The sequence below is a fragment of the Scomber scombrus genome, chromosome 3, assembly GCF_963691925.1.
Source record: "Scomber scombrus chromosome 3, fScoSco1.1, whole genome shotgun sequence".
In the NCBI taxonomy this organism is placed as follows: domain Eukaryota; kingdom Metazoa; phylum Chordata; class Actinopteri; order Scombriformes; family Scombridae; genus Scomber; species Scomber scombrus.
In genome coordinates this window covers 6,500,201-6,526,335 of record NC_084972.1, presented here as the reverse complement: position 1 = coordinate 6,526,335, position 26,135 = coordinate 6,500,201, and the positions used below count along the sequence as shown (strand labels likewise).

Sequence of the window (26,135 nt, the reverse complement as noted above, 5' to 3'; positions counted from 1 at the left end):
TGTAATGCTTGCAGAAAGCAATGTAGTACAGTCCCATGGGTCATTCTGGAGTGCATTACTACAACCACCATATGGTTTATTGCTGACTGAATTTTTCAATCTATACTGTTGTTTATTTATCAGGATATGTTGTTGAAATACTCAAAATTCAGGGCCAAATGTTCGGGAGAGAAATAGTCAGTGTTGAAAACACACTAGAGGACAGATGTGAACTAAACAGATTTAATTTGACAATACTTATTCCAATATAAGGAATCCTGTTAAAGGGTCAACTCTTGGATATTTTTCCAGATACCATAAAGTCAGTATAAAACTATAATAAATATGTTTGTCATACCACATATAAATGTGTGATTAACAACCCAGTCAAATTTGAATGATTAATAAACTCTGCTGTGAAACGTTGGGGTCGTGTCTGCTGGAATAGAGAATAAAACCGGGCCAAGAACAGACCCTTGAGGCACTCCATAATTCAAGACAGCAGCATCAGACATATTATTACCAACCATAACTGAAAAATTGTCTATTTGATAAATATGAAATAAACCAGTATAAACCAGATATGCCAACCCACTGTTGTAGCCTGTCAGTGGATATTCAGCTTGTATGAATCATCTTGTATTAAAATGTAATTTAGCACCCCCAGGAGACTCTCTGTGCTGTGTTTTTGATGAAAACTAAGCTGAAACTTTTCGAAATTACAGCTGGCTTCCGGATTCTCAATTAACAGTGTGGCGACCACTTTTTGTAATGTTTTTGGAAAGAAAGGTAATTTTGAGATAGGCCTGGAATTATTGCATAATGTTGGATCCATTTCAGGTTGCACATAGCTAAATTAAAAGAGTCAGGAACCAGAAGTGAGGGATGGGTCAATAATGGCCAATAACCAAGAACCTACAATGGCCAGAACCTGTTTGAGAAATTTGACAGGAATGCAACCATAAGGACTTGAAGAAGGTTGTAGATGTGACATTGTCTCTACTAAGCTATTCATTGAGATAGGTGCAAACGAGTATAGTGTCATTGAATTATATTCAATTTAAACCTACAGACCACCACCAAGGAGGCATCTTAGCAGCAGATCACTGAGAGGACTTTACTGTTGTATTTTCATGTGTTGATGCCAGTCATTAATCAAGAAAAAGTATTTTGTTCACTCATGCTTCCTCAATTAGGACTTATATCCGTCTTTTGTCTATACATGGCATATCTTGCTGTCACATTGGACAAAAAAAATTAATTGTTTATAACTTCAAAAATGTGTACAGAGATCCAGACATTTGATAATAAAAAGCTAACCAAATTATCCCTATGTTATTATCAAGAGAAGACCAGAGCAAAGCAGGAAATGGTCAACTAATGTCATTACAAAGTACTAAGTTACAAATATTCACAAGCTTCTTTCTTCTATTTTTATTATTTAATTCATCAGAGCATTAATTTATTAAGCCTAAATATGCCAGTCTAGACATCAGGAAATGCATCCCTTTCAAGCCTTTTAAAGAGTTTAGCAAACTTAATTTAATCATTAATGAATAAACTCATGCATTCATTGGAAAATGCCATATTTCCTTTTCATGCAGGAGCTTAAAAATGTATTATCTGTACATGCAAGTACTGAGTGCTTTGAAATATATATGAGATCTATCAGACACAAGTGCAAGAACTTAAAAAGTATTCCAACATTTACCAAAACTGCAGACTAATGCCTCACAAGTGAATAAGGGATAGTGATCTCAAACTGGAATAGATTGCTAGTTTTTCTCCCAAAAAATTATAATTAACTGTTGTGACTCATTATAAGAGGCGAAAGATTTTTAATTTTGAACCGGGTCTTAAAATTGATAATAAAATCCTGATAGTGAGTCACTGGGATCAGGTGTTCTGTTGTCAGGAGAGCAGTGTTGTTCAGTGAACATGCCCGGCCTTCTAATTTAGTCATTTAGCTTTGAGTGTGAGGGATTTCTGCCTTTTCTTTAATTAAATAGGCATCAGTGGTGTCTTAATCTTGTTCCTGGTGAGTAATCTTTCTAAAACACATTATGGGTGGCGTTGAAGTCACAACGTGTTGTCACAATAAGAGGGTAGTTTCAGTTTAGATCACCATGTAGAAGTCACGTAGAGTTAGTTTGAAACGATACCTTTCCATTTAAATGTAAATACAACATTTTATTTTGTATAGTAATACCCCCTCACTGAATATAGATTACTCTTATTCTTACAAAAGAGCTGGAACCAACCAACCAAACCACACTGGCTGCTTTCCTAACTTTTACATATTATATCTCCTGTAGACAAAAGTAAACACTAAGTACAATGAAACCTAAATGATATTCCTAAGGTAACATTTGTTAGTCTTCATGCTCCAGGACACCTTCAAGGTTATTCTTTGAAATTGGCGGGACTCCAAATGCTTCAGTATTCCTCTCCATGTCACAAACTTTTGATGGATGATGCTACTCCTCACAAGGGTTGTGGCTGTCTAACTCCTGAGGCAAGGATAACTGATGGGCAGTGGGCGCTCCCACTCAATACTCGCTGCCCTTGATTAGTATGTCTATCGATTCTATATCAGTGATTATGTAAAAGATGTACACCCATAATTCATACTGATGAACAGGCTGTATATTCAATAACGGAATTACAGCCTCTTACATGGGTGGGGCTGAGAGTGTGTTGTGCTTTGAATGTGGTGATGAGCTTATTTGGTGTTGGGAGGTTTTCACAACGCCAGTACATGACCAGAGATGTCAAAAAGGTCCAACTCTCAGCAAAAAAAAAAGTTTTTTAATTATTGAAATTGGAGCTTGCCTCAAAAAATCTCCTGCTTTGTGTGGGAGTTTATATTCAGTTACTTACACTTACTTACAGGGTGTCTTCAGTGTCAGACAAGCTCATATTTTGCTAAGCATATAGGGGTGAAAATTCTTTATGTCACCAGAGAATGCTTTAAAGCCTTAAGGGAAAATATGAATACCTCATTTAAATGCAAATAAATCCTCTAGACTCCCCTCAGCTGTTGTGATAATGTGGAGTGAGTATATTGACTTAGTTAATGAGGTGTAAATAGCTAATGGGTCTACTCTAGCTGTTACTTTTTATCTGCGGTACACTATCAAGATATCACTCTTGAGGACCTGCAATAAGGTGGCATAACATACTTAGAATTGGCTGTTTATTTCTTTCTTAGATTCATAACCATCCAAAACTCCACATACTTGTGGATGAGTGTTCGACAGGCAGGTTTTTTGTAAAAAATAAAGATCTTTCTGTGAAAAAGGCTCAACAGCTTTAAAGCAGATTTTTGAATACTGAGAATGTTTTATTACCTGTTTGACTGAAAGTATTTACATTTTCCACGTGTTTGCTGGTTTCTAAAGGACAAGAAATGACCACAGATTCTTATTAAAAAAGAGACTCCACTAGTTTGCACATCAAAGTCAGTTTTACCAATCATGAAAAGTACAGCTCAGCATGTGAAAACAGGTGAATAATGTCTTCTCTCTTGTCAATTTCGATGATGTCTTTGGGGTTATGTTATGTTATGGTTATTGCATTCTGGGGGAATTTATTATAGCAGGCTGGGAGGGCCTACAACACATGGTAGTAGGTGTTTGCTTTTGGAGCTTGAGCCATATTAGTCACTAAAGGTCAGAATCTCCTGAGTCAACTTTGATTTTTAAATCTGCATGTCATGAGAACCCCAACTTTATGAACGTCCAAGATAAAATCTCTGTCCTTTAATCTCGATTCTAAAATTATTGACAAAGCACAGGGATGCTTTGCACAGCTTAATACTAAGCAAATCCTCAAAAAGGCATATGTGAATGTCACTTTTAGATTTTTTTTTTAAAGATATTAGGATACAGAGTGCTTTTTAGATGTAAAAAGAAGTTTGGGGTCTTTCCATAAGTTTTACAACTCAAACAGCCATGGTTAAATGGATTTACTCTGTGTATAGACTGATATAGAATAGGTATGAAGGAGGTTGCACTTTTTGACTTTGCAGTGTTGGATAATATATGATTAGCCGCTGCATTGAACTATTTAGGCCTGTCACAATAATTACATTATTAATTTATCGTAAAATAACGTAATTATCCACATCATCATGTCTATATATGGACTTATTGTATGATACATGGACATGACCTTGATCATTTTTTTAACCTCATATTGCCACACTTCACATTAGCAGCTAAGAGGCTATTCATGTCACATTGGCTAAACAAGTCGTGTCCTCCATTCCTCACTGTGTACGTCCTGAGTGGAGACTAGAGAAGAGTTAAAGGTCAACAACACTGTCCCCAACCATAATGACAGTCTGTTTTTACAGAAGCATAGCTCCCACTCTCCAATCATACCTCCCGCCCACCCTTGCATTATTATTCTATTATTATATAGCATCGTTATATCCGTGGTATAAAATGATGTTTAAATGACAATAATATTGTTTATCGCAATTATTTCTGAGACAATATATCATCCAACAAATGTAGTTATTGTGAAAGGTCTGTAACTACTGTCTTTTAACTTTGTATTTAACCTTTGATTTTATTTTATTTGTATATGCACATTTTATTACAACCTTTTTTTAAGTGTGTGGATAAATTGTTTGTTATGATTTCATGATTATGCAGCTTGCATAGCTTTCTCCCCTGAGCTCAATATTAAGTATTTTTAATTGGACTGAATTAAATTATTTACTGTGTTGCTGTTTAGTAAATTGTGTCTTTTGTAACCTAAATTTAAACCATCAGAGATATATAAAAAAAAAGCAGCAGAAATGATTTTACACATTTGATTGCATCCTCTATCACAATGTAGAAACCGCTCACACACACACACACACACACACACACACACACACACACACACACACACACACACACACACACACACACACATTATACCCACCATCCACTTGAAGACAAAGAGCATCCTTAAGGAGTCGCAGGTTGTAATGTATCTCATGGTCACGGTTGGACAGGCTTGTTGAAGTAAGATTAGTTGCGCTGGCATTTGGAAAGCTCATATGTCTGGATGTGATCATCAGCCTAATCTGGATCATTGTTTGTAATGCCAGGCCAGGTTTACAATAATTGATGCTAATGGATCTAGATGGGACATCACGTTTACCTGCTCTGAGGCTATTAATCATTATTAGCCGCTTCCCTTTTTGAAAATTACACTGACCCTTTTGTGTGAGATGGTGTAGAAAAACATTACTACAATTTTAGAATTTTTTAATGTGATTTCAAAAAGGGGGCCTTCACTCTGCTTCTTTAATGTACCAAATTTAATGGATATGTTATTTGAGAACTCCCTCGCAGGCAAACTGTGTGCTTTTATGCTTCCTTTTGAACACGAATGAACATGTGCACAGCTGTGTGTTCTCAGAAGAGCATGCCTTTGGTCAAGCCCCCCCGCAATGTTGCCCCCTGCATCTGAAGGCATTACTATTGTAAAATATGCTTTTTCGCTGCTCTTCTCCAGCCCTCCCTCTCACAACAATGCTTCTTTTGCTCTTTTTTGGCTGGTTTGAGAGTGGATGGATGGAGAGAAGAGGGGGAGGACTGGATTTTACCACTATATTGCAGCATGCTTTCAGCACAGGCGAGGCCACATCTATGTGGATGTGGACAGGGACCATCAGTGGCTTTAGAGAAGTAGACACCGCCTCTTCACAAATCACAACAGCTTTGATCTCACCCAAAAATAATGCCAAAAAGACTTTTTTTTTTTTTTTTTTGGAATAAATTCAGTACCTCAGATGTCTCTTGCTCATGTCCACTTTGTTCTATAGGCTCGTATTTTGGGGGGAAGGCTTGGTTGCTTTTATCTAACCTTCTATCATGCCTTCAGATGAAAGTAAGTGGTTGGGATGCTTGAAAAGAAAGCTTCTGTTGCCATTTTGTAGTGGCCAGATTGTTCCCGCAAGCCAGTATTTTGTCCATCAATTCAAGTTATGTTTGATTAAGAAAATACTGTCCTCCTACTTGTGCCTTTCATACCTCCTAGAATGGAAAAAGGGACTACTGTGCAGCCAACTAAGGATGCAGGGCGGGAGAAAAAGCAGAGCAGACGCTTTCATCAGTGATCTCTGATGAGCAACACCAGCCAGAGATAAAGCCTACTGACAACAGGGAAGTCAATTAGCCTTGCCATCACATTAACCACATTTGAGTGACAGTTAAGAGATAACCAGACTGCCAGCGTCCCTTAAAAAGCTACCGAAAAGTAGCCATTTGCAAAATATGACAATAACAACAAATCACATAATTTAAGCAAAGGGGGGGAAAGCCAGATTTAATTCTACACACGTCATAAACCTGCGAAGAAGCATCTTAAATCTCTCTTTTGCTCTGTATCTTAAGTCTTATCTCTTTATGGGCTTTTAAAACCTGGTCGCTGCCCTGCTAGTGTCACGGCGACTTTTTCACAGCCCAGGAAATATAATTTGGGGGGACAGATGATTTGCAGAGTGAAAATGGCTGCAGACAGGGAATTTGTCATCCCATCTATGGACTGCACTCAGATACTCAATTATTCCGGCGCAGAGACGGGCGTGTTGTTTTTTCCAGTAAGGAGCAGGGACAAACAAGTACATAAATCAAATGAGTGGATTTACATGTTATCAGCAGTTTAATCCTCCACTTCTTTTTTTTCCCCCCACTTTTGAGTGTGTGTTAATAATTCACACTTGAGATGCTGGACATAAGAAAAGGACCTCCTATAAGTTGAATGACTTAGTATAATGGAGGCAGGAAGGCGTTATGACAGCATTCGCCTACCTTTCAGTTAGACTGGAGCCTGTGAATAATAAATAACAGGTTTAGCAACACACTGTCAGAGTGTATTACACTGATGTTTCATCCTTGACTATTAAAGAAACATCTGAGTGTTTACTATTACCATTACTATTCATATGACTAAAGCCATCTTATTATGTGGATTGGAACTAAAAGCTAGCAACCGTATTCATATATGAGCCCTAAAAACAAAGAAATGTCCAATTAGTGATCCCACAGTATGCCGTGGCTTTAAGGAGAGCTCACTTTTTTATTGGGGAGAGAAATTTAGGGTAAATTTGCGAGTATGACATATCTGACATATCTGCATGCTGATTACAAAGCAGAGAAATGAGTAATGTTAGTTTGGTGAAATACTGTATGGAGTAATGTGCATACTACGTGAATTAGTGATTTTAGACCTCCCAAAATTTCACAAATCATGTTTTTTAGGGGAGCTCAGGAGCCAAGCAGACCCTGCACCTGTGTGATAATGTAGCTTGTTTTATAGAAAATGTCACAAAGTGCCTCACAAGTTAAACTAAGGTGTTTTTTCCCCCTCGCACCATTTTTGAATTTGAATTTGAATCATTTTTATGGCCCAGATGAGGTAAAACCATCCAGTATAATACAAGGGGAAAGAGGAAATATTTGTGATATGTGATATGTGAAAAGGTGTGTGCAACAGGCAACAACAAGCTTTCCTATATTGTTAATAATTTCACAACATCTCAGATTTATCTTTCAACCAGGCCTGTAGTCAGGATTTTAAAAAAGTGCTGATGTAAGGAATACAAATTCCCCCAATTACTGCAAGCCTCCAAAGAAATATTGGACTAAATGAAGAAAAGAATGTAAAAAATAAAAAAAATAAAAAAATCACATTCTTTATAAATGTAATTGTGCAGTGATATTTCGAGTAAATGCTATTTCCCCCAAAGGCGATGTCTAAAGGCTGCTTCAAAGCCCTCTCCATACTTAGAGATGTTTAATTATTGTGCAAAAATACTAAATCCATTTTCATTGTAAAAAAAAAAAAAAAAAGAAAGGGAAGGGAACTCAAGTTGAATGAATCTGCTTTATGTAGGAACAATAAACAAACACTCGAACAGCGCTGTCAAAGATTCAGTTTTCAGACAGCGAGATGAAATGCACATATTTTTAACAGCTTAAAAAAAGAGAGAGACAGGATGTGCTCATCAAGCAAACATGTCAGTCAAAAGTGAAGTAAAGAAAATATGTCTATCTTGTTCTCAGGGTCGTTGACAGAACAACTAACTGTGTAATTTGTGTAAAAACCTGCATTTTGACAGATGGATTTTTTCATTTTTGCGGGGCAAATTTCCACACAAATTTAAATTGGCTTACAAAAGGAAATTGGACATGACAGGAAAAACTTTGAGAAGTGTTTATCTAGTTTATACCACAGTGACCTTCTCAGAAAAACGGATGTACCACTACATCAATCAACTCCCCTGGTAGACTGTGTGTCCCTTGCTTTCTCCTTCCCTCTGTCAGTTTATGTCTTAAAAAAAAGTTTCCAGTCTTTCATTGTCCCACACCTGCGCTCCCTCTCCACACAAACACAATGGCTACCAGTCCTTGATGAAACCCGCTGCAGCACGGTGACTCAGGCTCTGCTCAGCTGGTGGGCAACCGGAAAACAAACATCACCGGCTACAATCGGCTCCTGGGGCCAACCAGCCTGAGCAGGTGCAACGTGAACCTCTGCTTCACTTTTGTTACACTCTTTTTTCAGCGCTGGACTCATACAAGTGTGTTTTGACAGCTTGCTTTTTAAATATGAAGTAATCCATAGTGTCCTCTGTCTATATGTACACCGGAAACACATTTGGGCTGTCTAAGAGGCTTTTTCTCAGCTGCTGCACAGTTACCTGACTGAGCTGAGCTGCAAACACCCCAGAGGCAGAGAGAGAGGAAGACAAAGGTCTTTCTGCAGCTTCTTTACTACCCAGTAACTTTGCAGTGAATGTAGTGAAAGTACCAAGAACATTGGAAGGTATTTTGGAGTTTTGGGTACTGCAACTGTTTTATCAATGAAGGGAAAACAGGTCCGAAAATTGGTGGTTCTTCTTAAAATGCAGCACTCTAAACGGTTGGAAACATTAATCCCAATTAATATCTATCTATCTATCTATCTATCTACAGTACCTATCTATCTATCTATCTATCTATCTACCTATCTACTGTATCTATCTATCTATCTATCTATCTATCTATCTATCTATCTACCTATCTATCTATCTATCTATCTATCTATCTATCTATCTATCTATCTATCTATCTATCTATCTATCTATCTACCTATCTATCTATCTATCTATCTATCTATCTATCTATCTATCTATCTATCTACCTATCTATCTATCTATCTATCTATCTATCTATCTATCTATCTATCTATCTATCTACCTATCTACCTATCTACCTATCTACCTATCTACCTATCTACCTATCTATCTACCTATCTACCTATCTACCTATCTATCTATCTATCTATCTATCTACAGTACCTATCTATCTATCTATCTATCTATCTACCTATCTACTGTATCTATCTATCTATCTATCTATCTATCTATCTATCTATCTATCTACCTATCTATCTATCTATCTATCTATCTATCTATCTATCTATCTATCTACCTATCTACCTATCTACCTATCTACCTATCTATCTATCTATCTATCTATCTATCTATCTATCTATCTATCTATCTACCAATCTACTTACGTACCTACCTAGTATCTATCTACCTACTGTACCTAACTATCTATCTAACTGTCTTTAGATAGACATAGATATTTATATATATATATATATGTCTCCTAATAGCTAAAGCAATTGACCTCCCAGTACCAAATCTTGTATTAATCTTTAGAAAAACATTAGAAATTGCTCTCTTAATAGGGCTTAAGAGTCTCACATAGCTATTAGTTAAACTACGCTTTTGGCTTAAGAAGAGATTTATGTTTAAAGAAATAATTAAAGGCTGCTTCTTAATTGACTTGTCCTGCAGCCAATATGACATATATTAACTGACCTTATAGTCCTCTTCATAAATCAGTGAGCCCAATAATTTTACATTTAGATCACTCGGGGCTGAACTAATCAGTAATCTCATTTGAAAGTGGATTGGTTGCAGTTTTGCAACGAGCAGGTCTGCAAAAAGAGAGCATTCGTGTCTGCATTGCTGCTCGCAGTGACTCGAGAATATGCTGCACATTGTAGAGCAAGGTTAATTAAGGTTAATGAATCCAATTTAGAGAATATGTATGGATAAAGTTGAGACCCCTTTATTAGCTGGCATGTGTTCATTTACTAGGTTGTTATTAAGTTAGAAACAAGTGTATGAATGCATTTAAAGCCTGTGTCATAAAAGTATGAATTAAATACAAAAAATACATTTTTAAATACTTTTTAAAATATGAAGTATAACTTCTGTTTTTTGGGAATATTTCTTAAACTACTGTACTGTTGCCATGTAAACACAACTGCTGATTGATTGAACTGATTCTTGTTTTCCTGCTTTTTTTTCTTCAAATGCCTCAACAAGATTATATTCAACCCTGTGAACAGCTGTTCTCGGTTTTAAGTAGTTCCAAATAGGAACATATTCATCCCCCTCTCACACTAGCTATCAGTGCAGACATGAAGCCTCTATGTGATGTGTGAATTACATTTCCTGAGCTCTGCCAGGATGTACACCATTAGTGCAGGGAATCGCTGGATAAGTGGTTATGAACTGCTATTGTTTCCATCACTTGTCACATAAAAATTAGTTCAGTATAATAGTGCTTTTTGTGTCAAAACCATAGCAGGAATAGCTTTGTAATGTTCAGTGGTGGTGGGTGTGATGAATGAAAGGTAACCTGATTACCACCAGAGCTATTAAAATCCCTCATGTGTGACCCGCCACAGCTAAACCGTCTCTGCTTAGCAGCGGGACTGCAGATTGCTGTTTGCTTCATATAAGTGGGTGTGTGTCACTATTGATTTCAACTTCTTCTTTTTTTTTAATAAAACATTTTGCTCATACAGGAATTCCATTCATTATTTGCAACATACAGCTGTTAATGCAGGGTACTGTAATAGCCTTTATTCTTTTCATTTTCTGTCTCCCTCAAGTGTGTCTCTCTTCAAGAATGCAATTATTTGGCAGCTTAATGTTGCATGTGCTGTTCAACATGCATCACTGAATATGACTTTAAAGGGAATGAAATTACATATATATTTATGGATAGATGTTATAGTTTATACAGTACTATTTTTTTAAGTGAGGATGCAGCCTGGTCGTCTACTGGTTATGAAGCATGCCACATAATAACAACATCTGTAGTTGGATTTGTAACTCTCTCCCCCTCCATCTCCTGTTGACTCTTTCCACTGTTTCTAAAAAAAAAAAAAGTGAGGAAGTGCTACTCGGATCTGGCAGTGATGTTGCTCAAAGCAGGTGCTCCTCATGCGTGGGCGGGCGACTAATGTTAACAAGAATCCACAAAACCGATATTCCATTCTCTCTCTTGTGGATATTGAAATCATTAAAATATTCTGTTAAAGATTTCATGCTTTTCAGTCAGTTGCCGCCTCTTTGGAGTCCAGCTTAAAAGCTGAGGTTTCAGCTCAGCTTCTATAAATCTGAAGGTTAGGGTTGTATAGCTTTTAAACCAAAACATTCCCAGATCTTTTAAAAGGAAAAAAACAGCTTAAACTGATTTTCACACAGATTTCATATCCCCATACATACATAGTTGGTCAGGTTTACTGAAGCACAGACAAAAAAGACAGGGTCAACTGCAATTTACAGCGAATAAGCTCCTCTCTGTGCTTGGAAAATTCATTTAACAAATGAAAATGCAAATGCTCATCAGACAGTTATAAGTACGGTGTTTGCACTGGGTATTTGATTTTTAAAATGAGATTTCCTCCCAGATTTCTTCATTTTACATGGTGTTTTTCCACAATTTTTTAATTAACACCATTAAATTCCCTTAGAGTTTCTGTTAGTCAATAAAAACTGAATATAACAAGCCTCATATGCAGCATAAAGTCAACACTAAAATCTAATGCAGCAGTGATGCATAGAGACTGACTGGTCTTTTGGTTACTGAACCACAAAGAAAAACATTCTAAAAACCCCAGTGTGTCAATATTCAGTGGAAAGAAAGATTTTAGATGAGTCTCTAAAGATCTGGAAGACGTGTACAGACAAATTAACTGAAAGTATTTTACGGCATGATTCGCTTTGAATATTTGTTTAATTAACAATTTTTAAAGTCCAATAAATGAGCGTAAAAACAAGTTATGACACTGACAAAACAATTGGACTGTTCTGCAGTTTTTGACTGTATGACGTTGTCTTTTGCTTCACTAGTACAGATTTAATTTTAAAAATCTCTTGGATCATCCCCCCTGCCTGTAAGACAAGTTGAAAAATCACTTTATTCATCTTTTTTAACATTCATGCATTCTACCTACACTTATTTCCCTCAAACATTAAAGTTTTAAAACTTAACCGGTCACTTGTGTCCCCACTGAGGTCTTTAATTCACTTCTTTTGGATACTTGTGGCTCTATCACAGCCATTAATATCTACAATATACACAAACACACAGAGGGGGTGATTTGGCCTGAGGGGAAGCCAAATTCTGTTTACCATGCTAAAATATACAATTTGTTGCTGCAGAAGTTGTAGTAATTTCTAAGATATATTTTTTGGTCTTTAAAATGTTATGTGAATAGTCTTTAAAATAATAGTGAAGCAGCAGAGTGGATCACGGTGATGCTGTATGTGTATAATTTGTTTAAGGCATTGCGGTGGTTCAGTAATTTGCACCGCTGTCTCACACATTGTGAAGTTGAACTTTGGCCCTTACAGTTTACAAGTACTGTATTTGTCAGGGCTAAGCTTCAGTTCTTCCTACAATCTAAGGCCAGGAACTCTCTGGTACTGTGTGAGTGTGTGCAGCGTTTATCTCTGTGAGCTTTATAATAGACTGGCATCCTGTACTGAGTGTTCCCCTCTGCCTGCTGCACTCTGCTATAGGCTCCATAGGCTATGACCTTGAATGGGAGAAAGGAGGCAAGAAAAACAATGGAGTACGAAAAACAATCATTTGTTCATGACAGTGCTTCCATGCGTCCAAGGATCAGATGTATTAGCTTCTGACTTGAGCGGATATTTTACTGACTTCTTTTTCTTTCTTTTTTTCAGACTTGGAAAACTTCAAGACGCACAGAAGAAGCTCTGTATCAGTCCGTGAAGGTCAAGGAGTGGTTCTGCTGTGTGGCCCTCCACCACATTCTGGAGGTAAAACCACACATTGTCACTTGTATTGACTGTTCAACCTCAAAAGCAACAAAATGGATGAGGTTGTACGGTTTGAAACGTTTTCAGATGGTTGTTTGCAGTTTGAAGCTCGTATTTTGGACTGGTGCTGTTCAGGATCCAGCTGTTTCAGTGGCACTTTTTGACTTGGTAATCAGCACTTTACATCTGCTGCTGGGGAATGTGCAAGATTTCCCTGTGATTCTTAGAATCTGATTCTTAGGTGTGATCAGTCTTAGTTAGGTCATGGGGAGTGCGACATCCTTCCCGTCACAGCCTTCAGATGGATCTGCTTTGATTAGAGAATTGTGTTGTGTCCTCATTTCAACATCAGCTAATAAGCTATGTTAAGCCTTTTTCTAAATAATGGTAGTCCTCAAGCAAAGACAAACAATGCCCATTATATAAGGTATAAGAAGGTAAAAGAAAAAGTACAAAACTCTATGTTATGTTGAGTTATAATTGATATATACCAACACCTCTAAAAGTCAATAATTAAAATGTTGTCTTTATTGTTTAATTCATACAAAAACCAAAGTGTAAAAGCAGCACGTTGTGGTTTTAATTTTTCTTTGCCGAATAAGCGAGTTAAAAATTAGTTTTCCAGCAAAAGTTCTTCACATATTCTGTCTAATTGCAGCAGATGTGTCCTTTCCTAGCTTCTTGTCTTCTCTTACTGAAACCCGCTATGTGCAACAGCTGCTTGGATTACATTCCCCCAACTGACAGCCACCTAACAGATATCACTGATTCATGCACTGCTCTGCTGTGTTAAAAATGCTGCTAGGCTGGAATTGATTGTAATTGTTTGGAGCTTGTATCCTTTTGGGGGTTTAGGTGGGGAAACGCCTTGGCAAGCTCAGTGGCAATCTGGATTTTTTAGATTTGCAAATAGTTGGTCTGATAGGCCTGTATTTCATTGTTCTCCGTGCTGTAGAATGCAAACCGCTGCCCGGCCGACTCTTTTCATATCTGTCAATTTGCGCTGAAGTAATCCAATTAAGGTTTGTTTTTTAGGACCAACGGGGAAATAATTCCAACATGTCAGGCATCTTCAGGCACATAAAAAGCCCCCTCAAGACACTTGTCTCTTCAGTAATATACACAGCCAATACAAGCTGTCCATTAGAGCTCCATTTTAATGAGTTATATCTCTCAGCTGGAATAGAGGCTGCTATCAACATATCATTCCACTGAATGAACTGACTAGTCACTTGGTTGTTAAAAGCAGATGCAGTAATAGAGTGTTTGTATGTGTATTGTGTGGCCTGACATTTAAAGATGAAAATGTTGCTTTGAAATGTGTTTAAAATGCATGTGTGCCACCATGTTTTACTCCAAGTCATTTAATGGGAATCAGGCATGAAGAACAACCTTGAAAATTCACCAAAATCCCATGAAAGCTTTGCCCTACTGTAACATGTTGTAATGCTGTATACAGTGCCGGCAGACAACAACGTTTTCAGCTCCAGTTACATCTATCCATTCACCCACCAGAAAGAATATAAAATAAATCAACAGACAACAAATCAAGATTCAACAGGCCAGAATGTTGGCACTAAACACATAAATACACGTTCAGCCAAGCTGCTGGTCAGAGCATCAGAGAATTTAAACTGGCAACAACTGAAAAGCAATCAATCATCAGGCAAAGAGCTAAGTGTATTGCCAGTTCTGGTTTTCTTTGTTGACCTCATATGCCGCTTTTGGTACATCTAAAATGGCACTTGCCTCTGCTAGTAGCAGGGGATACTGCCGCTAATCTGGCAATGTAGATTTGTTTCATCCATGCTGAAACCAGATTGTTTTGAAATGTAGAGTAGGCTATCTACTGACCATGAAGTTCTGTCATCAGTCAGCACATTGAAGTTTAATTTTATATTTTGAATGACTTTAAATGGAATTGCACTGGAAAGGAAACGAGTGGCATGAAATAACCTGAATTAAAATGTCTTTGTGAGCCACACAAAATGTAGTTAGATAGTTTTGGTTTGTGTATTTCTTTAACTTTACTTTTGGTATAAGAATTCAATTTTTTCATTTAAAATGGATCAGTGTTGTATCCTGTCTAGGCCAGTAGAGGGCAGTAGCATTTGTATCTTAGAGAATGACTTTGCCCAGAGAGTGCTAGCTTCTGTCTGACAACAAAAAAAGTTTGTCTCCCATCATTCCTCCTGTTGTACAGGTTAATTTGATGTAACGGCCCACTGAGTGTTAGAAAAAATAACCGTAATACCGTAAGGGTAAAATCTCAGTCGGAAAACATAACTTCTAAATGCGGTAAATGTGTGAATAAACTGTAGTGTAGCCCACATTAATGTCGATAGAGTCCTAGCATGAAGCTAACACTAATTTGGCAACAGAAGGTACACAGTGTTTATTTAGTGAATTCCCGCTTCAGTCCCTACTTTTAGCAGTCAAAAGCTTTCGTCAATTCTTGTGATGTGTTTTGTTGCTACTGTAATGTGGTACATTATTGCAATGTGTTAAATATGGTTGACAATAGTCACTATATTTCTCTTTTTTATTAGATAGATTTCATTCTTGAACTGGCAACTGAGTTGTGCAAGGCGGTATGACCAAAAATTTGTATCACAGTATTTTTGTTTTAAAGATTCAGTCTTTTTTTACAGTATACTGTATCATGTTCCTGATTTTTTTGTTGTTCTGCTTGACTGGACTTTTTATAGGTTTCAAGTGGCTTATTTTCCTGTCAGGAGTACACAGAGTTTGTTTCTGAGTCTGAATGAAAGTAAACACAGGAGCTAGCCGCCTATAGCAGCATTATGGCTAACTGCATAAAGATCTCTATCTGGGACAGTTTAATTACATGAATGAGGCTGACTTTCACCATGGCTGGACTGTAAGGAAACTGCTGGTGGTCCTGCAGTCACTGAAGAGTGAAGAGAAAAACTTTTGTCTGCCGTCGAACTTGTTGCTGTCAGACATATAAAATCTAGAGGTGTCCTCAGACGACAGTAAACTCAGCTGTGTAAATATTACACAGCGTTTATGAACATTATTGTCCTGGAGATTGTTTCACCTCCACATAACCAACTGGGAGAAAAGAGCAATGCCGACTGGATCAAATGTTCAGCTCCACATGGTAAGAAAAATGTGATTAAAACACAGAACTGTGTGAAGAAGTTTACTTTCTAAATCTCAGCCAGTAGTAATCTTTGAAAACTCCAAATGTGAATTTGGATTCTTGCAGACATGAGCAATTTTATTTCTTCTGCTAAGTTACTACTTCTCTAGCATGAACAGCTTAACATGTAAACGAACTAACCCAGGTTTAGTTCCCTTTTCAGTTTGCCATAATGCTACTACAGGTGGCTAGTTCATTTCCTGCTTTTACTTTCAAACAAACCTTTTTGAGCAATTCATGTAAAAATCATGTTTATTTCCAAAGCAGTAGGAAGCTGACAGAGATTGCCGGGGAAACCGTTATTATCGTTAGGCCTCGTTCACTGGACTCAATTTTAAACTCTGGAATCTCAATTATGGAGATACCTGGCTAGCTAGCTTGCTATATCCAGCATAAATATTACATAAATATAGAACTTTTAGTGTTACAAATTGTTTGTGTGGCAATTTGAGGGTTTTTAATTTTTGTCTTAATTAGTATGAAGTTTACATAGTTAATAGGGGTCCCCTGTCAATACACTGTACATACCCTGCCCAGATAGTAGCGCTGTATGTGGTGATTATATTATATTTTGCAGCCTATTGCAGAATTACAGTAGTTATTACAGCCATTTTAAATGTAATCGTACAGGAAATTAAAACCGGTATACCGCCTGAATTGAGGAATTGCACAACACTATAATAATGATAACAACTAATAATAGAGGGGTGATGTATATGTCTTGATGTATGTGGAGATTATTAATGAGGATAAAATGCTATGTAAAATAGGTCAACATCCTTGAAAGAAGTACGACTTGTACATGTTTTAAGGTGTACAACTTATTTGGTATGAAGATACATGAGTTGAACAGAGTATCTTTCCGTTAGTGGTAGAATAGTGGCCAGGATAATGCTTTGAGCTGATGTGTGAATATAGAGATATAAGACATGGATATAGAATATGTTGTTAATAAATTCTACTGAGAACGTCCTGTCTGACAACAACAACAACAACAAATGCTTCTCTCTCATCATTTCGCCTGTTTAACAGCACATTTGTCAGGTAGCTCGCCCTGCCATCCAGGACCTGCAGCATCTTCCTAAACTGAATTAAACTTGGTGATTGCTCATCCTGCCAAAGTAATCAATGCTGGGTTTACTGGTGTAAATGGCTTAAATCGGCCAATTGCCAATCCGTCTCATCACATTTGCTGCATGTGCATTTGATGCTTCTGTTATTTAACAGATTTTATTTTTAGTGGCTACTTTCATAAATGTCAGGCAGTCGAACAGGCTGTGTTTCTACTGCTTAGTGAAATACTTGAATTGTTGTTGTTTCTTTTTATTTATATTAGCTACTCTGGCAATATATTAATTTATAAATCCCATCAAAAACAATGTGTTGCCTCTACTATTAAGTACGTTCTATGAAGTGAAAGCCTAGTTTATGTGTGCTACAGACCTCCTTTGTTATCTAAAAACTATTAAAAAACAAGGAGCTACAGCCTTACCCTGGATGACATGTTCCTTTATTCCAATGAACACTGTCCTGCTGCTGAAAATAGACCCCAACAGATCCTCTATATACTCCTTTTTAAGTAAAATTTGCTCAGCAGTTTTAGGAAATCTCTAAGCCTTTTTTTAAAAACTGAAACTTTGTGACCTGAAAGAATCCGTGACCTGTTTTAAAGATTTACATCAATAGCAGAAGTGAATGAGTTTAGTGTAGAGTGCCATCGAGATGTTATGGAAGTCAGAAAGTATTGATAGAAGGACTAACACATTGTTAAGAAATGTATCAGCCCTTTCCTTTAACTACAAATTGCTTATAAATTATATATTTGCTCACCATACACAGGCTATACAATTTTACATTTTTCGATATATTTTTCCTGCTTTTCAGCCCCTGCTTTCACTTCATCCCTATAAGATATGAAAATCGTTTTTCTGGCTCTTGAATTGTGTATCTATCAGGGTAAATGTCTGGACTACATTCAGTTTTGTCAGTGACATTATATCTAATGGGCAGCTTTAAACTACATTTCAAAATAAGAATATTGTAACATGGGTAGAATGTGTTTGTTTTTGCTAATTGATGCTGATTTTTATATTGCACAGAAATAAATTAACATCCCCACAACGTAGATGACTGTTTAGCTGTGATGTACGTGACTTGTTATAAATGAGCTTACAAAACCGGTGATACGGTATGGCTTTTTAACAGTAAACACTCTTTCAGATCATTTATGACGTTAGTTTGATTAAATGTAAAGCCTAAGTGATCATACCTATACGTTACAGACTGGAGCTCCTCTGTGAAAAGGTTTTCTCCATCCTCTACTGAGGGCAAGAAGTCAGGAAGCAACCTCACTTCTGTTATTGTTTTATTGCAAATCTGTTTGGCCTGTCAGAAGATATGAAATGTTTGTATGTTTTTACATAAAATCACTGAAACAAGATGACAAATGAGGAAAAAACGCCAACGAAAACAACATGATATGACAGAATGCGCCCAGGATGTAAAGAAATATATTTTTTAAAAATCTTGGAATGAAAAGGGGAATGAGAAAGGATGATGATCATAAACAAATACAATTTAATATGCATGGAATGTATTTTTCTTGATTCTGAGGGCTATTTTACCTGAGGAGGAGATTTTCCTGCCAGTGGCAGTTCACAGGGGTTATGGCCATTACAAGGTTCCATTCACAAGCCAATTTCCTTGCTTCTGAATAGAGAATATTGGACAGTTTCATGTTGCATGTTGTTGCTTTGAGCAGGTATAATAAAGCACAGCAGCCATGCCCAACACTCTGAATTCCTAACCACATATGGGGAAATAAAACATGAAAAAAAGATGATGGTACATATTCAATGCTGGTGGTGGGTGCTCAATTTCATGCTTAGACTTGGAAGAAATCTGTCATATGTCCAGTCGTCTGCACTCATATTTCATAGCTTTAGTTTGGAGCTGTATCTCAGTATGGCATCAAGAGCCTGACAGCTAATAACAAGACAATAATGACTGTCAGGCAACCTGAGCCACCTCATGAGGACCTCATTGCATTTTAATCAAATTCTGCATGTGGGTGGCACATTCAAGGAAAAACCTGTGTGCATCCCTATTCAGTACCATATGTTTGCAGACCTTCCCATAGTGGCGGGACCCTCGCTGTATGTCACAGGCTCTGGTGGGTTTCCACCTGCCAGAGGGGGCTCTCAGAGGACACATTATGCATGCTAGACAGCTGTCCTGCCCGCTGTATATGCAGGACGGGCTCGTCCATGCATCAAGACGTGTTTGGACAGAAGAAAGAGCACGGGTGAATGTGTGGGGATGGTGATAGAGGGAAGAGAAATTTCATGGGAATATGGAAGTACAAGAGCACGTTAGTAGGGAGAGTGCACATCTGCTGTATAACCCAGGATTACCCATCAAATGGTGCTGTGCATGAGTGTGTGTGTGTGCAGTGAATATGTGTATCTTTAGGGAGGCTATTCCATTTGTGTCACTGTGCTGCATCTATAGATTAATCAAACTATTTGGTAGTATTATGCTACATAGAGATGGGTGACAATTACAAGAAAAAACAGCATGCTGGCCTCTAGCTTCATGATGTTAAACAGGTGGTAACAGTAGATAATACCACAGCGGTGTGTGTTCTCTTGTTTGCATTGGCACACATCACCAAGCTAGTACTGATGTGGGTGTGTTTTATGAATATCACACCTACTCTCCCCTGTAACCTGAAGAGCCTCACATATAAATGATAAAGAAAGAAATATAAACACACTGCAGAGTAGCTACAACAATGAGTAGTATTTGATTCATTCAACATAGATGAAAGTGAAATCAAAGGTAAATAAAATATAATTATATATTATAATAAGTCCACATATATAAATCAACTCTATACTGCTAACCCTATGTACCTAAGTAACACTAATTCTGCAGGAAAGCTATAAAAAGCCATATATGTATTAAAGTGATGGTAAGTGAACTACTGTAAATGAGACACATAGGTTGATAACACACAGTCTATTTTGGGGGGTGTCATGCTATTGAAGACTGGTTTATTTGAATGCGCCAGTAGCTATTAATTTATAAACTCATATTTTTATACAAGTTATTCCAAAACACACATATTACCCCTGAAACAGTGTGTCATGTTAATGGTTAATGGTCCGGTAATGATTTGCTTAACTGAACTGGACCGGTATATTAACTCAGACCGGGTTCGGGTTAGGCTATGAGTTTCGATTAAACCTTTTAAAAGAACACAGTAACTTTACATATCAGTGTGTAGCTGTGTGCTCACTCGAGTCCTAAAAACTCTTAATCAGAGCTGTCGCTGTGCACAAATATTGCTCCCGAGTCGCTGTAAGGCTCACCAAGCTCACTGTCCTCAGACTCTGTGTCAGTCCCAGAGTCAAACAAAGCATTATGCTCTGTTCCATCCAGTGGAAGAACAACATAGTTAGTGAATCTTTTAGGCTTCAGATCAGAAGTTTTCATGGTTATATTGTGTGTCGCTGCCACAGCTCAATAAAAGCTGATCATCTGTGCGCTTTTGCACATCTGCTGCTGTTGGTCGGATCAGTTTGTTCTGTAAATACTGAAACATCACAGCAACTAGTGTCCCAAAATGCTTCTGAGCAACAAACTGAATCAGCACCCGCCTGTGAACCATTATTTTTTAGTTTTTTCCCCCTATAACATACAGCAGTAACGGGTCATCAATATCCATTTTCATTCATACAGGACATTGAAGTTAGTAAGTGTGGACGCTCACATTGTTGTTTTTTATAGTTATGTTCTTAGTGTAGACAGTGTTTTACAGACCTATAATCATATCCAGATCCAACCTCTCTCTGTATTTTACTGGTGTATAAGATGTTAAATGAAAAAAAATCATATAGAAGGTGTTTTCTATACTAGTTTTACGGTAGTGCTCCAGTTTTAATTCACTACTTATATTAGTGTTTCCCTGTAGCATGCTGTATTACGGTACCTTAATTTTTCCCCTTCAATAAACATTGTCGGCATAATTAATATCGTTTTGGCATGTTAGTTTTCATGCACACAAAATTAGAACTGGGTAAGTAGAGGGTACTTAATTATGAAGACAGTGCAGTGGACACATTTCCATATTTTGCTTCTCAGATTTCTATCAGCAGCTGTAGGAAATATGTGTTTTTGTGACCAGCATACTTCCAAAAGATTTCACTATATGCAACCAATATAACACATTCTACACTGGTATGTTCAAGCCTTTATTCTGTTTTTTTTTTTTTTTTTCTCCTTTCATCTGCACAATCATGTCAACATTTTAAACGTTATATTGTACAGGATTACTGAATAGCCACATTTAACAGAAGTGGTGCAAATCACTGGCGGTGCCTTCAAGTGGGCCGTAGTTAGAGTTCAGTTTGAACAATCCACCATTGTGAGTGTTAATTTACCATTTGAAAAAAAAAGTGTCAGAGACCTTTTTATAAGCTTTTTTGTCGCCTTACCTTTTTCTAATTACCAAACATAATGTGGAAATTTTTCTTTAAATCATTTTTTTTTTTTTAAAGGTCACCTAGCAACACTATTCAAACTTGAAACCATTTAAATATCCTGCAAATTGTGCCCTCCAAAGTAAAAGAAAAACTTAAGAGTTGTCTTTTAAAGCTCAACGCAATTTTTTCCCAATTTCTAACCTCTTCACACACGATGAGAAAGATGTTTACCCCGGTGCTGTTTGTTGACGATATCGTATATGATTCATATTTAGTCCCTTTTTTCATCAGGGATTATTCTGCTCTTAATCTGATTAGCAGACGACACATTTCACAATCTGCACCAGTAATCTCCTTTCACAATCCCATATTCAGTCATACCCCCCACTCCTCCCCCTCTCTCTCTCTTCATGTGTCTGGGGACTTGAGCTCTCTGAAATAATATCAAATGTCACTGTCAACACCATCCATACGGAGCTCACTGAGCCTTTCCCCCCCCCCCCCCAAAAAAAAAACCTGTGCAGTTTTGACATAATGTAGCACAGTTACCTTAGTGGAGAGCAACTAGTGACAAGCAGCCAAGGAACATGACAGCAGCATGAAATGGGATATGCTGTATTTTCAGAGAGTGACACACTCTCAGTTGATTAGAGTTTCTAATCACGTATGAAAAGGTCACGGAGGAGTCTGAGCGCACATTTCCCAGAAGACGTGAGTGAGTGACACGCTTCTTAAATATCCCTCTAAGCTCCTTAAAGTTTACAGTACACATAGCTGTTTTTTTATTGTTGCATCTGAAGTGTGTGAAAGTGTGGGAGGGGGGTTCAAAAAGAGATGGAGAAACACAGGTTCACATGGATGTAGTCTCATCTGAATCCACATGTGTGTAGGCTATACTATACATGCAAAGAACTTCATTCTAACAACCTGTTTCCTTTTCTTTATGGTCTGCAGCGGTGTAAGCACCTCCATCCTCTCTGCCGGGTTGCAGTCACACGTCATGTCCTCAGGCTCTCGGTGCCGCTACATAAACACAAATCCCTTCGGTGCCTGTGGGGATTTCATCCCAGAAGAAATGCGCTGTCACCTGCTGTGCAAGGGGAAAATAACAATTGTCGAAAACATGACAGCTTCGTCCACAGCAGCCTAGCTCGCCTAGCAGAGCACTGGGCTGCAGTTTGAAGTTGAAATTCATAACGCTGCATGTACTTTACCAGCTTTTACAGCTGTGTTGCTGCGTTCACTGTTGCAGCTCAGCTCACTTATTGTAGAATTTCTTACCAATCTCAATCCATGGGAGCTTTGCACCCAACAAACCAGCTTTACTTAACCCTGTAAGGCCTGAAGCATAAAATAATTGCCAGAACATTCAAGTTCTTTGAAACTGGGGTGTTTATTGGACCTTTGTTTTGTGTTATATTTGATACACCTGGATTTTTTTGCAATTTATTTCTCATAGCATGTTTTTTTAAAAGAAAAACATACTGAATACAACATTTTTTAAGACCTTATAGGTCCTGCATAAAGCTCATATCACCACCTACAAAATCGTATGTATTTTTGTGTTGCTCACAACATTCTTTTCTTTCAAACAAATAATAATATACAGAACATAACATTTTAAAGCCCTTAAATGCAATGCATAAAGCTCATATCACCCACAAATGACAATTGACAGATTTACAGTTAAATTACCTTGTATACCTGGTGTATCTAATTGTCAACAGGAATTTACCATAAAACAAGCTACAATATATTTAGTAATTCAACATTGCATCAATCCAGTAACTATTCCTATTGAAGTATCAGTAACTATTTGAATGTTTTTTTGATAAACTTTTTTTTAAATTGGCAAAAAATTTCCAGGCCTCAAAATTGTGGCTCACTGATTGACAACGTCCATCTTTGATGCCTCGAATAAAAGTTCCCCTGGTGGTTTATCTGTGTACTACAATTATTGTGAACATCAGGTATTTCAGGAAAAAAAAAATCACACTGATGATGTCAAGGTCTTTAAAACTCATGTATCAAATATAATTCACTTGACATTATAGGGTTAAATAGTGGATGCTCGCTATCATTCAGCAACCAAACCGGTAATGGTTCATCGACAAATGCCAAAGTGCGGAAGAAGCCACTTAGCACCAAAATATGGCATCAAAACTAAAACGACCTTTAAAGGGTAATGATGTAATATAATGTAATCACACTTATAAATCTTTTATAATTCATTGTGATTGCACAGATTATTTTCCTTCACGGTGAAATAAGGTTATTGACTCGACCTGTAGCAGTCTAAAGCAGCTTAATCACTGTTACCAGCTGTCTCACGTGTGCAGGACCATTGAGGATTTGTGTTGTCCCATTCGTCCCAGTGCGCTCAGTTTTTACCTGTTGAAAGAATGATGCAAGCCGCAGCTCTGTGCTCGAGCTGCATCAGATGGAAGTGCCATGTATGCTGCAATCTCATTTCTCTCCCCTTCAGGGAACCGAAGTTTATAATCATAACATTTTGATTTCTCAGAGGCTGGTGTCTCCGATGTGCTCCTTTATGTTCTATTTTAAAGTGAATTACAGTGGGTATATGTTATAGAGGTTAAAGGGACACTGACAAATTTTAATTAGTTTCTTTTAGGCAGAATCGTTGATCACTGGTCTGTTTTTACATGAAAAGGCAGCTTTACTTGTCTTGTTTCAAACATTTTGATGCTTAATTGGATGTGATAACAAAGATTCTTCACATCATTTACATTTAATCATATTTAACTGACTTCTTTCATAGTAATTCAAGTTATAATGTGTGCTGAAGACTCAAAAATGCAATTTGAGTTTTTTTGTATTTCACTTCATGTTTCATTTTAACATGGTTACAATGAAATATGATGTAACCAAGTTGCATCAGCAGCCTGATAATAGACACGTTGCTCAGAAATCTTGGATTTACCAAACACACACACACACACACACACGCACACACACACAGTGTATCAGCTACCATACTTCCAAACAGTGAGTGTCATATTTTATTCATTCGACCGTAGACAAGAAAAGCTAAGCAGTGATGTCTGCTAGAGAAAATACAGAATTTCTAAAAATAAGATGTTATCTCTCTACTATCCATCCACCCACCAAAAACAATTAGCAGTTTAGTGGTGTTAATATATAAAATATGTACAGAGTGTTAAATGAGACAATATAACACATTAACATATCCTTGAGTGGGTTAAAAACATAGTTTTATTACTAACAGTCAGACAGTTAGACGCAGGCAGTATGATGATACATACACTAGAATACCATGAGACAAATAAACTTGGTAGTAAAAATGCTGATGGGTACATATCTCTGCAGCATGTGTGGGTGTATGAGGACATGGTGGGGAAGTTAATGTGCAGGACTTCTTTGTGCCAATATTGGATTTTGAGATTATTTTTTGCATCAATGAGACAAATCACTTTAAAATGTTAGGTATTTAATTTGCTGGATTAGCCAAAAACAGACATTCATATGTGTATTTACAATTCATGTTAATTTTCCAAATGATCTAATTACATCACAATATAGAGAGCACTTTGAGTTTTGTCTTTCAAATGTAAAGTGCTTTATAAATACATAATTTTTATTATTATAAAATTACATATACTGTAATAGAGGATGCTATCTATATATCCTACAACCCACTTATATTTTGTATCAACTTGTTCCAACTCTTCATTAAACTTATGATTACTCCATCATGCCATCAAATTTAAATATTCCAGATGTCATTTGATACACATTTCCCTAAAATAATAACAACTTCATTTATTTAGCACCAAAACAAAGTTACACAGTGCTTTACAATAAAAACAGATAATGCAAGTAAAAGATCCAAAATAAAGATATACGGGTCAATTAGGTTTTTTTGTGTCCATGTGGTTTTGTCAAATTTAAAGTCAGTGTAAAGTTAAAAAATAAATATGTGTTCTGAGTTTGACATACCATTGTGTTGTTAACCACCCTGCAAAATTTGAATGATTAAAAAAATCGCAAAATATATGAAATTAGGCTTCAAAGTTGTGTAAAAGTCTGCCTATTTCTCTTCTCACAAACGCTGTGGGAGTGGCCGCAGAGTTCGCTGAAACCCCGCCCCCTACCAAGTGTCACCTGTCAATCAAAGTCACCACCTCTAACAGAAACATGGACGCTAGGCCTGAGAGCTTTCTGCTGCTAACTCAGCTGCTAGCTCGGCGGCTAACTCAGCTGATAACTCGGCGGCTAGCTCGGTGGCTAACTCGGCGGCTAACTCGACAGTTAGCTCGGCGGCTAACTCAGCTAACTTTAGACTGTAGTAGTAGTGTGCGCTGAATGTATTTATACC

General features: G+C 37.2%; 1 protein-coding gene across 2 annotated transcripts in view; it reads left to right on the top strand.

Moving 5' to 3' along the window:
- The window catches only part of cntn4 (contactin 4), a 113,277-nt gene that overhangs the window by 11,543 nt on the left and 75,599 nt on the right, over nucleotides 1–26,135 (top strand). For both annotated transcript variants that reach the window (XM_062444801.1, XM_062444810.1), the window contains exon 3: nucleotides 13,028–13,123. In XM_062444801.1, the coding sequence (XP_062300785.1) occupies nucleotides 13,028–13,123 (96 nt within the window). The remainder of the gene's footprint in view (nucleotides 1–13,027; nucleotides 13,124–26,135) is intronic.